The sequence below is a fragment of the Zonotrichia albicollis genome, chromosome 11 (genome assembly GCF_047830755.1).
Source record: "Zonotrichia albicollis isolate bZonAlb1 chromosome 11, bZonAlb1.hap1, whole genome shotgun sequence".
Taxonomy (NCBI): Eukaryota; Metazoa; Chordata; class Aves; order Passeriformes; family Passerellidae; genus Zonotrichia; species Zonotrichia albicollis.
The window spans coordinates 23098228-23113720 of record NC_133829.1 but is presented as its reverse complement, the minus strand read 5'-3'; the positions used below and the strand labels follow the sequence as shown (position 1 = coordinate 23113720).

Sequence of the window (15493 nt, the reverse complement as noted above, 5' to 3'; positions counted from 1 at the left end):
GCCAAAGCCTGAGCCCCAGCCCCTGGCCATGCAGATCCTGTCCCTCCCTCCTTGCTCAGGGCTCTTCCCGGGATGGGCACTGGCATGTGGGGATGGGCAATGCCAAGGGCAGGAGCATGGGGCGGCCCCTGCCAGGCTGCTGAGCAGGGACAAGGAGGCAATGAGGCCCCAGGCCTGCAAGGGTCACTTGTCCCCTCGTGGCCTCAGGCCCAGGGCCAGCAGCCATGGCCAAAGTGCTGCCCAAGGTGGCTCTGTCAGGGCTGTCTTGCAGCTGCTGCCCATCCCTGTGCCCTGTGCAGCCCAGGCTGTCCCACGGTGTCCCTGCCCTGCGCCTCTGTCCCTGCAGGCTGTCGGCATCCCCCGGCTGCCCCACCTGGCTGGGCCCTTCCTTTGCTGACAGCTCTGCCTCCTGCCTGCCTCTGCCTGCCCACACAGAGCCTGGGGCTGATACCCAAAGGGTTCATTCAGTTTTTACTGTGCCTGTGAAGTTTCAGCACAGGAACAAGGCATTCAGGGGCTGCTTTCCCAGCAAGGATGGTTGGAGGGAAGATGAAGACATCTGGCTGAAGGGTGCAGGGATAGAGAAAACAAGGACTGAATCTGGGAACTTGGGGTGTGTTTTATGGAAATGGGTAAATTGTAATTCACATTTAGTAACTGTATTTAAACAACACACTGGTAGGATTACATGTCCATGTGATGTTGGGAGTTATCCCTCACTACAGCTCAGGCCTGAGTAAATTATACCCTCTGAAATAGCAAATGAGAACAGCTCTGTGCTGAGTGGAGTGGAAACTGAGGACAGCAGAGGAGACCTGGGAGGGATTGAAGGGAAGTTTCATAGATGTGGATCCTTTTGGCACAATAGAGAACAGCCAGAGAAAGAAAGAATTAATGCAGTGGGCAGATAGGGAGAGCCAGACAGGACCCAAACAGAAAGGAATTTCCCTGCCAGGGCAGGGCTGTGGTGCAGCATGTCCCCCAGCAGGAGCCTTTGTGTGGGCAGGCAGAGGCAGGTAGTTGTGTCCCTCAGTGGCAGCAATTTGGAGTTTAAATTTAACTTTGAGTTCTTGAGAAGTTTTTTCAAGACACTTTTAAGGACTGAGTGTGATGTAAACAACACCAAAGCCCTGAGAGGGTCATTAAAGTTTTCCTAGTCCAGTTATGGAGAAAGGATTCAAAGAGCAGTAATAAAATATACATTCCTATTTTAAAGGGTGTCTTTTATTAAATTTCTCCTTAGAGCAGAGGTGATTGCAGCATTCTGTGATTGATATTGACCCAGGGTCTCTCCTCAGCAGCTCTGGCCTGCTCACAGAAGCTGTGCCTGGAGCTCTGACCCAGTGTGGACAACCTTGCTCCACACTGCCCAGCCCCATCTTGTCTGTCCTCACTGCCCTGGGCCCTGCTGTGCTTGCAGAGCTGGCTGCACCCAAACTGAGAGGGGTTTTCCCTTTTTGTACTTTTTGCAGCAATCTCAAACTGCTCCCCACTGCAAACAGACACAGTGCTCAGGTGTGTGCCAGCCCCAGGTGCCACCAAAGGCACTGCAGATCTGCCCTGGGCCAGCTGTGAGGGTGGATCATCAGCCCAAGCTGCACTGGGCACTGCAAGGGGCTGCGGCCATGGGCACTGCACTGACCCCACTGCTGGGTTTGGCTGCCACGGCCACCGTGAGAAATGAAACTGTCCTTGGAAACACTGGGGAGGACTGGGACATACTGGGGAACACTGGGAACGCTGTGGGAGAGACTGGGAGTGACACTGGGGATGACGGGGACATACTGGAGACAATGGGGCCATTGCGGAGAAGACTGGGGACACTGGGGCATCCTGTGAATGACACTGGAGGGAACTGGAAGGGACTGGGAATAAACTCAGGGTTATTGGGAGGGACGGGGCTGTACTGGGAGGGACTGGAGGGGCACTGGGGTTGAACTGGGTTCTACTTGGGATGAACTGAGCTGTACTGGCATTGCACTGGTCTGTACTGGGGATGAACTGGGCTGTATTGGGGGGGACTGGAGAAGTTGAATGGGCTGTTCCTGCCTTTGCCACATCCCATTTGCCGAGGCTCCCGCCCGTCATCACTCGAAGCCAATCAGCGCCAGAGATCGGAGACTCGGGGACGGTGCCTATCTCAGCCACAACTCCCGTCATGCCCCGCGGCCCAATTGAGCCCCATTGGAGCCGGGACTACAACGCCCGTCATGCCCCGCGCTCCACAGAACCACCGGGATCGGCCCCCCATTTGTCCCTTAAGTGTCCCCCAGACCCTCCAGGATCCCTCACTGCCCCCTTAGCGCCCATTCGGGACCTCCTAAAAGCGTCCCCGGATCCCCTGAGTGCTCTCGACCCCACAGATGCCCGGTACAGCCACTTCTGGGCATTCATCTCCTCTCCCCCCCCGCGGCCCAGAGCCCCTCAGAACACAGTCCTGCGCCTAAAACTCCTGCCGTGCCCCGCACCCTAAAGAACCTTGTTAGAGGTCCTCGAACTCCCCGCAAGTTCTCTCGAACCGCTTACGTTCCCCCGAGGATCTCAAGTCGCGGCTCGGAAGCAGGAGTCTCCCCCCAGAACCTTCCCGGACTCCCAAACAAAGCGTTCGAGCCACTTCCGGGACTACGGCTCCCATCATGCTCTGCGGCGCATGTCCAGTGCTGTTCCAGCCGGGACTTCATCTCCCGTCATGCCCTGCGCCCCTCTGAGAGCCATTGCAGCTGCGTCTCGGACTCCCGTGATGCTCCGCGGCCATGTTAAACTGCATTAGCCCCGCGTCTACAACTCCCATCACACCCCACGCCCCAGAGAAGCTTGTCAGGGGCCCCCCAAGGGCCCGCCCGGATCCCGAAGGGCCCCAAATTCCCCTCCCTGACCTCCAAGGAACCCCCTGGACCCCCAAGTGCTGCCCCAGATCACGAACTGTCCCTCAGAATCCCTGAGTGCCCCTCCAAGTGCCCACTCGGCTCCCCCAAGTGTCCTCCAGACCCTCAAGTTCTCTCTGAATTCCCTCTCCAGACCCCAAACTGCCCCAAATGTGCCCCAGAAATGTCACCAGAGACCCCAAGGTGGCCTTTTTTACCTTTTCTGTGAAAATCATAAAAAAGGATTACAAAAGGATTTAAAATGGGGCTAATTAGCATTAAGGAGAAATCAAGAGCCACACTGGACAGTGAATTAATGAAGGGAATTGTGTTACTTAGAACCAATGACCAATAAATTTTTTGCTTTCTAAAATGGTATGGGTTTTTTAATATAAACATTCAAATTTGGTAATACAAATATGGAATAATAATACTATAAATAAGAAAAATAATTCAGTTAATATTCTTTTAAGGGGAGATGAATAATTGTTTTTATGTTTTGCGACGCCAGTCTGTAAGAGATGGTTCAAAGATCCCTCATCTGCCTCACAGCCGCCGTCAAGGACAGAGATTGAAGCGCTCCCCAAGGACTGAGATGAGACCCTTCAAATTCTAACCCAGGGGTGCTGGCCTGACTGGAGCTGGATGTCTGCCATGGGAAGCGGGATGTTTCTCATAGGAACCAGTCCTGAAACAACGGGCCCCGCTCACTGCTGGCACCGGTTTGTGCTGTTCAGAACTGGACCGTCTGTACCTGTTCCCAATGGATTTATTCTCCACTGTTCCCTCCATGTGCCGTCCTACTCTCTCCCAGTGGTAGATTATAAAAGAGCCCTGAGTTAACCAATGGCTTTGAGACTCTCCCCGACGTGACCAGACAGAACTATTGGCTGGACCACGAGGATTTCATCTCTCTGTTGGTAGCTATTCCCCTCACCCAACCCTCCTTTCTCTCTCTCTCTCTGTCCTTTATCTCCTTTCTAATCCTTCTGTTGCATCTGCTGTGGGCACACAATAAAAGGTGCATTTGTTTTGATTAATACTGAAAGTCCCCTGCTATGTGTGTTTAGGTATTGGAAAATAATGAAAAATAAACTACACATAGTTCATAGTATAAAATGTAGGCACCAGCCCAGGGGCAGGGAGTCTGCCTCTGTCTGACCTCTGGCAGGCCAGAGAAAAAAATTTTATAAATAAGAAACAATAAAGAACCTTGGAAACCAGAGCCGAAGAATTCAGACTCCTTCAAAACACCAGGCTGGGAAAAAGGGATTCTCAGGGTCATCCCTGACCACAGGGAACCGGAGATTGGCCTTCTGGGCTACCTGGGTCAACATCAGAGTAAATCTGGAAGTTTTCCTCTAGCCCATTAAGCCATGGTGCTGGGGTCTCGTCTTTTTTCTGGTTGCTGTCAAAGGCTAAGCTGGTATTACTCCCTCTAGGCACTGATTCTTTTATCCCTCTGGTCATCATGGACTGTAATCTCTCATATTCCTTCTCCCCTCTTCTTGATTAGGGTCCCAGTCAGGCTCCACTGAAGGCATTTCTTGGTCACCTGGAGGCCAGGGTTGGTTTTCTCGCTCCCAAATTTTCATTCTTGCAGTTTTTATTAATCAAGGCTCTCCTGGGGAAAATAGGATGTTAAAGATGAAGTTCAATTCTCCCCATGGATAAATATTAGGGCTAAAAGTGGATCAATTTGATTTGCTATTCCTACTGGCTCTTCCACTAAATTTCACAATTCTTTTTTAAAGTTTAAAACTTCGGATGCAGTCAAAGGAGCATTTACAAATCCAGTCTCACTGACCACCCCGCCCATGGGAACTTCTCTGAGGGGGAACAATTTTTCCACTTCAGCCACTTTCAATAGGTTGTAACAACATCAGCTGTGGAGGCTGACTGGGTAACTTCACTCTTGGGCATGAGATTCTGAGATGTTGTTTGGCTTCTCATTTGTGCTGGGGGAGGCAGAGCAGAAACTTGCTGGTGAATAAGGGGTGAATGAGATGGCAGAGGTAAGGGAACAGTAGTGAAGGGTAAGGAGAGTAAGGAGAGGGCTGAGGGGAAGGTGGTGGAGGTATAACTGGGTTAGGAGGTGGTAAAGGAATGACAGCTGAGAGAGGAGGAGGAATTGGGTCCACGGAAAGAGGAACTGGATGAAGGATTTGAGGTACTGCAAGGGTAGGAGGAGGTAAGTGGTCAAGGGGGTCCCAGTTTTTGTTAGCCTTCCCAGCCTCTTCTTCTTCTTTTACTTTCCTATCTTGCTTTCCCTCTTTTCATTTATAGACTCTTGTATTTTCTTCCTCTGAACTGTACTTTAGCCAACAGGTGATGTTCTGTATGTGATGGGCCTTTTGCAGGAACTTGGGGTAAAAAAGGAAGGTGCATCACCTTTGGACAGAGAGGCAAGTAACTCAGGAAATGTTTAAGGATGTTGTTAGGTCATGCAGAAAGAAAATCAGAGAGGTGAAAGCTTAAGGCTTAACCAGGCCACTTCTGTGAAGGATAATAAAAATGTTTCTATAAATATATTAATGGCAAAAAGAGGTACAAGGACAATCTCCATCCATTATTGAGGGAGATGTGGTTACCAAATATGAGGGAAAGGATGAGGTACTTAACCCCTTCTTTGCCTCAGTTTTCAAGAACAAAACAGGTTGCACTTAGGGGAAGTGTTCTCCTGAGCTGGTGGATGGGCACAGGGAGCAGAGCAGCCCCCTGTAAACCAGGAGGAAGCAGCTGGGGACCTGCTGAGCCACTCAGATGCTCACAGGTGCCTCTGGGAGCAGATGGGATCCATCCCAGGGGGATGAGGGAGCTGGGGATGAGCTCCCCAAGCTGCTCTCCATCATTGACCATCAGTGCTGGCTCAGCAGGGAGGTCCCAGAGGACTGGAGGTGCCAATGTGAGCCCATCCCCAAGCAGGGCTGGAAGGAGGAGCAGGGGAACTCCAGGCCTGTCAGCCTGACCTGGGTGCCCGGCAAGGTTATGGAACAGATCACCTTGAGTGCCATCACAGGGCACCCACAGGATGGCCGAGGGATCAGAGCCAGCCAGCATGGATTTCAATATCTGCACTGATGATCTGCATGAGGGGACTGGATCCAGCATGAGGAAATTTGCAGATGACACCAAGGTGGGTGTGAGTGTGGATCTGCTGGAGGGTAGGAGGGCTCTGCAGAGGGACCTGGACAGGCTGGATCCAGGGCTCAAATCCAACAAGGTGAGGTTTAACAAGACGAAGTGCCAGGTCCTGCACTTTGGCCACAATGACCCCTGCAGTGCTACAGGCTGGGGACAGAGTGGCTGGACAGCAGCCAGGCAGAAAGGGACCTGCAGGGACTGATGGACAGCAGGCTGGACATGAGCCAGCATTGTGCCCAGGTGGGCAAGAGGGCCAATGGCTCCTGGCCTGGATCAGGAATGGTGTGGCCAGCAGGAGCGGGGCAGGGATTGTTCCCCTGTGCACAGCAATGATGAGGCCACACCTCGAGTGCTGTGTCCAGTTCTGGGCCCCAATTTAGCAAGGACATGGAGGGGCTGGAGCATGTCCAGAGAAGGGCAAAATGGCTGGTGAGCGGTCTGGAACACAAGTCTTCTTCAGAGTGTCTGAGGGAGCTGGGGTTGTTTATCCTGGAGAAAAGAAGGCTCTAGGGAGACAGGGTGGTGTCAGGGCACAGGTTAGACTTGATGATTTCCAAGGTCTTTTCCAACCTTTCTGATTCTGTGACTCTCTGGAACCACCCTTGGAGCAGTTGCAGGATGAGCCCTGGGCCTCCTCTTCAGGAGCTCCAGCAGCCCAGGTCCCTCAGCTTCTCCTGCCAGCCCCAAAGCCCATCCTGTCAGTCCTGCTGAGCCTCTGCAGCTCCTACTCACTGCCCAGAACAGGGAGCCCCAGAGGCAGACACAGCAGCCCAGATGTGCCCCCCTGGCCTGGGGTGCCTCTGGCAAGGGAGCAGCACCAGGCACTGCAGGAGCCTGCAGACAATTCCTGCAGCACTTGTAGGATGATCCTGCTCCCCAAGGGACGTTCCCATGGGGCCAAGTCAGGAACTGCAATGGGGAGTGGGGCCAGAGAGGAAAGGGAAAACAGGGATGGGCTGTTTGCAGGGGAGGGAACAGGGGTGGGCAGTAGGAAGACATTTGTATCAGGAAGAGTAAAGAAAGCAAAGGTGAAGCCAAGGAAATGCTCAGGGCAGTTTGGGGGTGGCTGCCAGGCAGTCCTGGCTCTGAGCAGCAGCATCTGCAGGGGCACAGGAAACTCCCAGCTGATGGGAACAAACTTTCTGGCTGACTGCAGAGGCCAGGACAAAGCTGAGTGGTTTCCCTGGTGTCCCCCAGCCCTTGCTGGCCCCAGGGGCTGATGGCATTTGTGCTCCCTCAGGTTCATGTCCCCACACCAACAGCATGGGGGTGCTCCCCTGCTGTGTGCAATGCAAACAGGGGCTGCTGAGCCAGTGCTGCCGTGTCTGTGCCTGCAAGGATGGGGCACCTGTGTGAGCTGGGGGAGAGGCCAGGGCTGCAGAGGGGGGATGTTGTTGGCAACTCCATGAGGACGCTCTGGGACGCTGCCCTGGGCTGTCCAGCGCACTGGGGATGGATCAGGCCCTGCTCTGCTGCTCCTTCCCGTCTCCCCCAGGGTCCTTGCAGAGCCCCAGCCATGCTGTTTGCCCCCAGCCTGCCCACGGCCAGCCTGGGGCTGCTCACGGGGCTTTTCTGTGCTGAGCATTGGCCTGGGCATGTTCTTGAGAGAGCCTGGGCAAGGAGCCTGGAGCCCCCAGGCCCTGGCCTGAGGCGTCAGCGCTGCCCCAGCAGTGCCCATGGCCTGTCCCTGCTGCAGCCCCGGCACTGCCACCCCCAGGGCTGTGCCTGGCCCTGAGAGCACTCAGGCCCTGCAGCACAACCAGGGCCACCAGGGCAGCGGGGCAGGGCCACGGCAGCAGCACTGGCAACACCAAGTGCTGCTGCTGCTGCTGGGCACAGCTGCTGGGCCAGCACTGATCTGCCCCCAGCTCTGCACACAGACATTGCTGCTGTAGCTACAGAGAAGGCAACAAAAGGGCATCTCTGCAGAAAACTCTGCTGGGAGACCCTTCAGCTCCTTTAAAGCCATGGAGAGCACAGCCTCTCCTTGACAGAGTCTGTGGCCACAGGGAAGGTGGAGAGAAACAAAATGGGAAATGGCACAAAAAATGACATTTTTTGATGGACAGTATGAAAAAAATAAAGTAGGCATAAAAAAACCTCCAAAAGGAAATCAAGAAGAAGAATCAAAGACAACTTTATTAGAAGTGATTGACAGAAATTGGCCAGCAGTTTAATGTTTCTGAAACCATCTAGTCATCAGTCTCCACATTGCAGCCTTGAGCTCCTGGTTCCTCAGGCTGTAGATGAGGGGGTTCAGGGCTGGAGGCACCACCGAGTACAGAACTGACAGGGCCAGATCCAGGGATGGGGAGGAGATGGAGGGGGGCTTCAGGTGAGCAAATGTGCCAGTGCTGAGGAACAGGGTGACCACAGCCAGGTGAGGGAGGCAGGTGGAAAAGGCTTTGTGCCGTCCCTGCTCAGAGGGGATCCTCAGCACAGCCCTGAAGATCTGCACATAGGAGAAAACAATGAACACAAAACAGCCAAAACATAAACAGGTAGTTACTGCAATGACCCCATATTCCCTGAGGTAGTTGGTGTGTGAGCAGGAGAGCCTGAGGATCTGTGGGATTTCACAGAAGAACTGGCCCAGGGCATTGCCATGGCACAAGGGCAGGGAAAATGTACTGGCTGTGTGCATGAGAGCATTGAGAAAGGCACTGGCCCAGGCAGCTGCTGCCATGTGGGCACAAGCTCTGCTGCCCAGGAGGGTTTCGTAGTGCAGGGGTTTGCAGATGGACACATAGCGGTCGTAGCACATGACGGTCAGGAGATAAAATTCTGTTAGAGCACAGAAAACAAAAAAAAATACTTGGGCAGCACATCCTTCATAGGAGATGTTCCTGGTGTCCCAGAGGGAATTGTGCATGGCTTTGGGGACAGTGGTGCAGATGGAGCCCAGGTCGCTGAGCGCCAGGTTGAGCAGGAAGAAGAACATGGGCGTGTGCAGGTGGTGGCCGCAGGCTACGGCGCTGATGATGAGGCCGTTGTCCAGGAGGGCAGCCAGGGAGATGCCCAGCAAGAGGCAGAAGTGCAGGAGCTGCAGCTGCCGCGTGTCTGCCAATGCCAGCAGGAGGAAGTGGCTGATGGAGCTGCTGTTGGACATTTGCTGGGGCTGCACATGGGGACCTGTTTATGGAGAAAAGGACAATGACAAGTCAGGAGAAGCTGCTTTGAGCCAAACCTGGGCCATTCCCTGCAGACAGTTCCTCTTGCTGGGACTCACCCACCCTTGTTCCTGCTCTGGGAAATCGTTTGGCTGCAATCAGAGCATAGTCACACTCCTGGGACACCCTGGGATAAACCAGACCCTGCCCAGAGTAGAGGGATCCCTCAATGTCTCACCCTCTCTCAAGGTCTCTGGGCAAGGTCTCAGCACCCCCTTGTGCCAAGGACACTCACAGCTCCCTTGGCAAACCCAACAGCATTTCCTCAGCTGTGGCAGCTCTGCCCTTCCCTGTGGGACATTCAGGGAACTCCCAGAGGCTCTGGCACAGATTTGCACCCAGGAGGGCAGCTCAGAGCTTGGAAGGGCACAGCAAGGAGATCCCTGGCTCTGCCCATGATGGGATCTCAGGGAGGGGGCTCAGCCCATTCCCCTTTCCCATGGACTTCTTTGCCCACAGCCCCAGAGGTGCCAGGGAAGCTTGGACACCCCATTCCCATGGACAGCCCTTCCTGGCAGGAATGCCAAGGGCAGAGCCTGACTCAGCTGCTGCAAATGCCAGAGCCTTTCTGAGAGCAGCAGATAACAGTGACAATATCAGGGCAGGGCAGAACCAAGAGAAGATGTTGTGGTGCTGTGCCTGAGAGGGCAGGGCTGAGACAGCCGGGCACTCAGGACAGTGTTCCCGTGCCCAGCTGTGCCCGGCACCTCCCACACACCAACAGTGCCCTCATCCTGCTCCCAGCACTGCTCTCTTCAGCCCCTCTCCTTCCCTGAGCATCTCCCTGGGCCTGGACATTCCCTCCTCAGGGAGCCTTGTCCCTGCCAGCACTCACAGAGCCCATCCCAGCCTGTGTGCCCTGGCCGGGGCTCTACAGAAACCTGCCTGTGTGCAGGGCCCTGGCTGGGACGGGCTCTGTGTGCAGCTGGGCAGGGCCAGCTCAGGAGAGCCCTGCTGGGCCCTGCAAAGGTGATGCTGCTGCTGTCCAGGGCTGAGGAGTGGCTGAGGGCCCTTTGGGAGGCTCCCAGCAGAGAGACTGACCAGCTTAAGTTACACTTCTGGAGTCTCTGTAAATGTTCAACCATTCCTTGGATGATCCTGTGTGTCCCTTTCAACTCACAGTGTTCTGTGATTCTGGGATTACAATTCCTGTTCTGCTTCTCTCATCCCTCTGTTTTCTATAATCAAGAGAGAAAAAAAAAAAAAACTCTTGCAGTAATGTTAGAACAGTAAAGTAAAAAAAGAGACACTTATAGGAAGTTTTCAGGTGTCCCAGTGGGGATGTAGCACATCCTGGCCCCTGATTTCAGCAATTTGTTAAGGTTGATTAATTAGGATATTTAACAGGAACATCCAATAGGAGATTCAGTTGCCCTGGTTACACACCTCTGGGTCAACCCATTGGAGTAGGTCCAAAGGCTTCTTTGCCTTCACTTTTTGTTGTGATTGTTCACATTCTGGTCAATTAGAAAAGTGTTTTTGTAAGTTCTCTTCCTGATAATAAGACTATTGGATAATAAGGCTGATACGACAGTATTTCAGAAATGTATTTAGACAGTGAGCTTATTGTTCTAAAATCTAAGAGAAAGGTTAGGAAACGTACTAGAGTTAATTAAGGATTATAATTACATAGGTATATAATAGTAGTTTAATACTGTTAATTAAGATTTTAGTAGTGTTAAGTAAGGATTGTAGATTTACAACTATCTAATAGTAATTTACAGAGCTATGAATATATGAAAAATGTATAAAATGCAAAAATCTTTTTGTCATCACCCCAACTTTCCCCCCCTTCTCCAAGTACGAAATTGGAAACACTCTCAGGGAAACTCCTGATCATTTCAGCAAACCCAGGCTTACCTTCTTTGGGAAGCGCCCTCCGGAGCTGTGCCCAGGCTGGTCTGGAGCTGGGAGCAGCCCTGCCCCACCCAGCCCCTCTCAGCAGCAGCCCCTGCCCTGCTCAGGGTGGCTCCTTCCCCCCACAGCTTCTCCCCAGCGCTGGGAGCAGCTCCCCGGGCCGGCTGAGAGCTGTCCCTGGCAGGCAGCAGAGTCCCTGCCCCAGCACAGCGCCCTGGGCTGCAGGACCCTGCTCTGCAGGACAGCCCCGGGCACCCCTGGCTGCAGCCCCGGATGCTCAGCCCTGCAGCAGAGCCTGGCAACAGGAGCTGCCTTGGGCTGTGCCTGGGCTGGGGCAGCAGGGAAAGCCAGCCCTGCCCTAGGGCCACAGCCCTGCCCTGGAACAGCTCTGAGAGTCCTCCCGAAAGGTCCTCAAAGCTGTGGGATGTGCCAGCTCCAGGAGATCCCTGCAGGAACTGCAGCTTCTCTTCCCACAGCCAGGGAATGACTGTTTCAAACCTGGGATGATTTCTGCTCTGGTGAGCTCTGAGTGAGCTCTGCTCTGTGCTGCCAGCCCAGGCTGAGTTTAACCCCTCTGTGCCTCTGTGCTGTGCCCAGGGTGGCTGCAGGCAGTGCCCCAGCCCTGCTGGGCTGTGCACAGGAGCTGCTCCTGGCCAGAGCTGTCTCTCTGCAGCGCTGCCCTTGCCAGGAGCTGCCTCTGTGCCAGGAGCCTCTGTGCAGGTTTTTCAAAGGACTTTGGGTTTGGCTTTTGTCTTGGAGTCTCTGAGTGGTTTGTCCAATCATGGCCTCCAATTATCTGCTGTAATTAATCCCTGGAGAGGCTTTGTCAGTAACAACACTCAGTGGAGCTCATTAACACTTCAGGGTACTTCAGTTATTTTAAGGTACTTGGTGGTTTCCTTTTGATACAGAGTCTGTGAAAGGTTTATGCAATCATGGCCCCAATTTTCTGCTTTAATGAGTCCCTTGAGAGCTTTGTACTGAAACTTAGTGGTGCTCATTAATACTTTGAGGTACTCAAGGTTTTTAAAGGTATTTTAAGGATTTAAGGATACTTTTAGGTACTTTTAAGGATTTTCCTTTCCACACTGAATTTCTGAGAGGTTTTTGTGCCATCCTGGCCTCCAAATCTCTCCTCCAAAGAGTCCATGAGGAGCCTGTGTTGAGGATGGACCTCAGTATGACCCATTCATGCTTTGAGACACTTTGGGTGTTTCCTCTGACTTTTCCTCCTGGAAAGGTTTGTGCCATCTCCTCTCAGGCCATGAGGTTCCAGTGCTCAGGTCAAAATGCACCACGGGGCTCATTAGGATCAAGCAATTCTTGACAAACCATGGCTCTGCCTTGATTTCGCTCTGGTCTCATGCAGTTCATCAGGAAGGTTTCCTTTTATGTTTTGGTTCTCCAATTTGAGATTTCTTGGTGAATGCATCAATTATTGTGGTGTGTTCAGTTTTGGCTGATTACCAGTGCACTCACTAGAATATTCTTACTCATTTCCTGCTGTGAGATAGGATTAGGAGAAAGGCAAAACAGGCTCAAAACTTTAAAAGCATATAAAGAAAAGTTTATTAATAGCAACTAAAAGAAAGAATAATAAGAATGTTGGGATTGGTGGGAGAAATGCGGCATGCAATATGAGTGATCAGCAAATAGCGAACTTTATTGATAGGCACTAATCTTTATTTGGGTGTTAATTAGGCTCATACATATTGCAAAGGCGAGCTCACTATTGGCTAGTAACTTATCAGCCAACTATGCCTACTTCTGCATTCTTGTGGATATTTTATTGAAACTTTTCTTCGTATTTCTGCCAAAGATGCTCTCCCCTATCCTGTTGTTGCACCAAGGGCACAATGTCCTTGCCTGTTCTTGGACACTGACTACTGACTCCTGCATTGTCCCCTTCAAGCTTTACCAGTGGCATTATGTCGACGTGACCTTTCTCAGCTAGCCAACTGTCCACAAAGCTCTCCACACTTCCCCCAGTTTTTCTGTTGCACAAGCATAGTCTGATTAAATGCAGGCATGGCATCCTTGCAGCATGTTCTGTAAGCACATGCAAAAACACGGCAAAATTAACACTACTAACAGAGCTATAATGCCCAGTAAAATGCTAACTTTAGCAACAGAACGTAACCATGATCCCAGGCCTAACGATGAGAGCCATCCATCAATACCGAAACCTGATTCTGCCTGTAAGTTTCCAGTTAACCTTCGCAATTCTGCGAGCTGGGTATGGATGGAGACTGCAAATGGTCAGAAAGGTTCATGCAACACATGCCCTCAAATTCTTCACAGCCATGGCCTTGTGCAAGTAAAAGAAAGTCAATCGCAGCTCTATTTTGAAGCGTTGCATGACAAATAGGATCAACATCAAGCAAAAGGCTAGAAAGTGCCAAAGAGGTGGCATTGGTTTGCTTTGCAAGCCTGCATCCCAACTTATTTAGGGCACCATGGGCACCTGCAGCTGCCGCCCCTGGAGTCAGAAAGGATGCTGCAATTATGGCCCCTGGGGACCAAAATTTTACATCCTCCCTACAGTCAGCAGTAAATGCATAAAACATTCTCTTATGTTGACGATGGCGGCGGCTCATGTTTAATATCACAGACGTATTGGGTGTAAGCAGAGACAGCTTACAGGGCCAATTGTACATGGCCCCCCCGTGCAGCATCGATGGGACACCAGGCCAAGCATGGTCCCCACAGATTAAGAAGTCACCTGCTGGCAATTGAATAGGGTCATTTGATGTGATTGACACTTTCCCTGTGGTATAATTGCACCAAGCTGTTGCATTACGATACACAGCCATGCTGGAAGTTACAATAGTGGAATGGTTTTTTTTGCTGAAAGCTGGCTTCTATGGTTAAAATTAATACATGCATCTGCCATCACTGAACCTAACAGCTCCAATTCTTGGGGTTCCTGTGGTGCTATGGGGAAGTGAGAAACCCATTGGTCCCAATTATCTACCCTTGTCCTGGGATTGTCAGTTTTGCAGGTGGGTACACTTGAGGGACATGGCCAGGGATCTGCTGGTAGCCCAACCAAGCAAGTTGTAAATGGGTTACCGGGAGAAGGTAATGACAGGCAAATAGCCTCCTGGTTAGTTAAGTTTGCCAGGCTGACCCAAACGTTACTCTTAGGCTGAGGTGGGGCCCATGCATGATGAGTTTTCACTTTTCCGGCCGCATCTGCACTGTCTGCTAAGAGAGTTAGGATTAGCAAGGTAACAGCATAAATTTGCCACATCACCCTGGTCTCCCCAGGTGCTGCTTTGAACCACCCAGACATTTGGGAGATAAAGATGTTTCCCACAAGTCGTTAAGAATGTCTCTTCTTTCTTTTCCCCTTCTTTCTCCTTGATCTGCCCAGCTTTAACCTCTTTAGGTCTCTCAGACAATTGTCCCATGCTTGGTTGGGATCTTGATCTGCAGAAATTGGACCTATTATACTTGTCTGTGAAAGAGGAATACCCCTACCACACTTAGTCTGTAAAATATATGACTTGGACTGTCCCAAAGCACGTTTAACTAAATGCTGGGTTTCCCACCTAAACCATGCAATAATTTTCTGTTGTGGTGATTCATAGAACTCTAACCCTTGGAAGCCAGGTAATCCTGTAAAGGCCTGGAGTTCTGCTTGCCAGGAGCCCAACTGCCAATAAAATCCACAGTTCCTGCACCACAAGTCAGGTAATTTGGTCTGATGTACCCACTTACTTTGCTGACAGCCCCCACAAAAAAACAATACCCATGCAGCACACTGTCTATTATGACAATCAATACTAGCTAGGTTCCTAAGCCCTCTAGATTCAAACATAGAAAGTGCTTGAAGCGGGCTTAGTATATAATCTAAGGATTTACACCGATGAATCGCTCAGTCGATAGCCAAACTACACTGTCCTTTCAGCTTAAGAAGTATTGGTTGAAGGATGATCAACAGCTTCGTCTCTACTCACTGATGGTCTTCTGCGCTCAGTTGTTGGAGTTCTGGTGGTTCCATCTAACACAGCTTCTCGGGTCCATTTAGCAGGTACCCATAAGGATCCTGTAGGGGTAGAAACACAAAGATATCCGCGGCCCCAATATAACACCTTAGCAGGACCTTGCCATTGTCCTGTTTTGGGATCTCTGTATTTTACCCATACGTCTTGCTTTACACTTTCTTTCTCCTGTACATAGTGGCGAATTGCAGCAGGAACCTTGCTTTCCCCAAAAACACACAAGTGATTTAAAATAAATAAACACCTTAACAGTCTTTCTTGCGGCTCTCTAATATCCTTGTATTTACCTAGATATCTTTTCAAGGTACCATTAGCTCTTTCTATGATTGCTTGCCCTGTCGGGGAATTAGGAATGCCTGTCACAGGTTCTATCCCCCACATTTGCATAAACTGCTTTATTCTTTTGCTGTAGTAGGCAGGCTTGTTATCTGTCTTAATACACTGTGGCACT

At 51.5% G+C, this 15493-nt stretch overlaps 2 protein-coding genes across 2 annotated transcripts in view; both read right to left on the bottom strand.

The window, feature by feature from the left end:
• The window catches only part of LOC141730627 (uncharacterized), a 32509-nt gene that overhangs the window by 12402 nt on the left and 4614 nt on the right, over positions 1–15493 (bottom strand). The gene's annotated exons all lie outside the window — the stretch shown is intronic.
• On the bottom strand, positions 8182–9117 carry LOC141730613 (olfactory receptor 14J1-like). Its single transcript, XM_074549756.1, has one exon. The coding sequence runs from the start codon at positions 9115–9117 to the stop codon at positions 8182–8184; it is 936 nt and encodes a 311-aa protein (XP_074405857.1).

Excerpts from the sequence above, each read along its gene's own strand:
- LOC141730613 (XM_074549756.1), bottom strand. The coding sequence starts at position 9,117 with ATGTCCAACAGCAGCTCCATCAGCCACTTCCTCCTGCTGGCATTGGCA.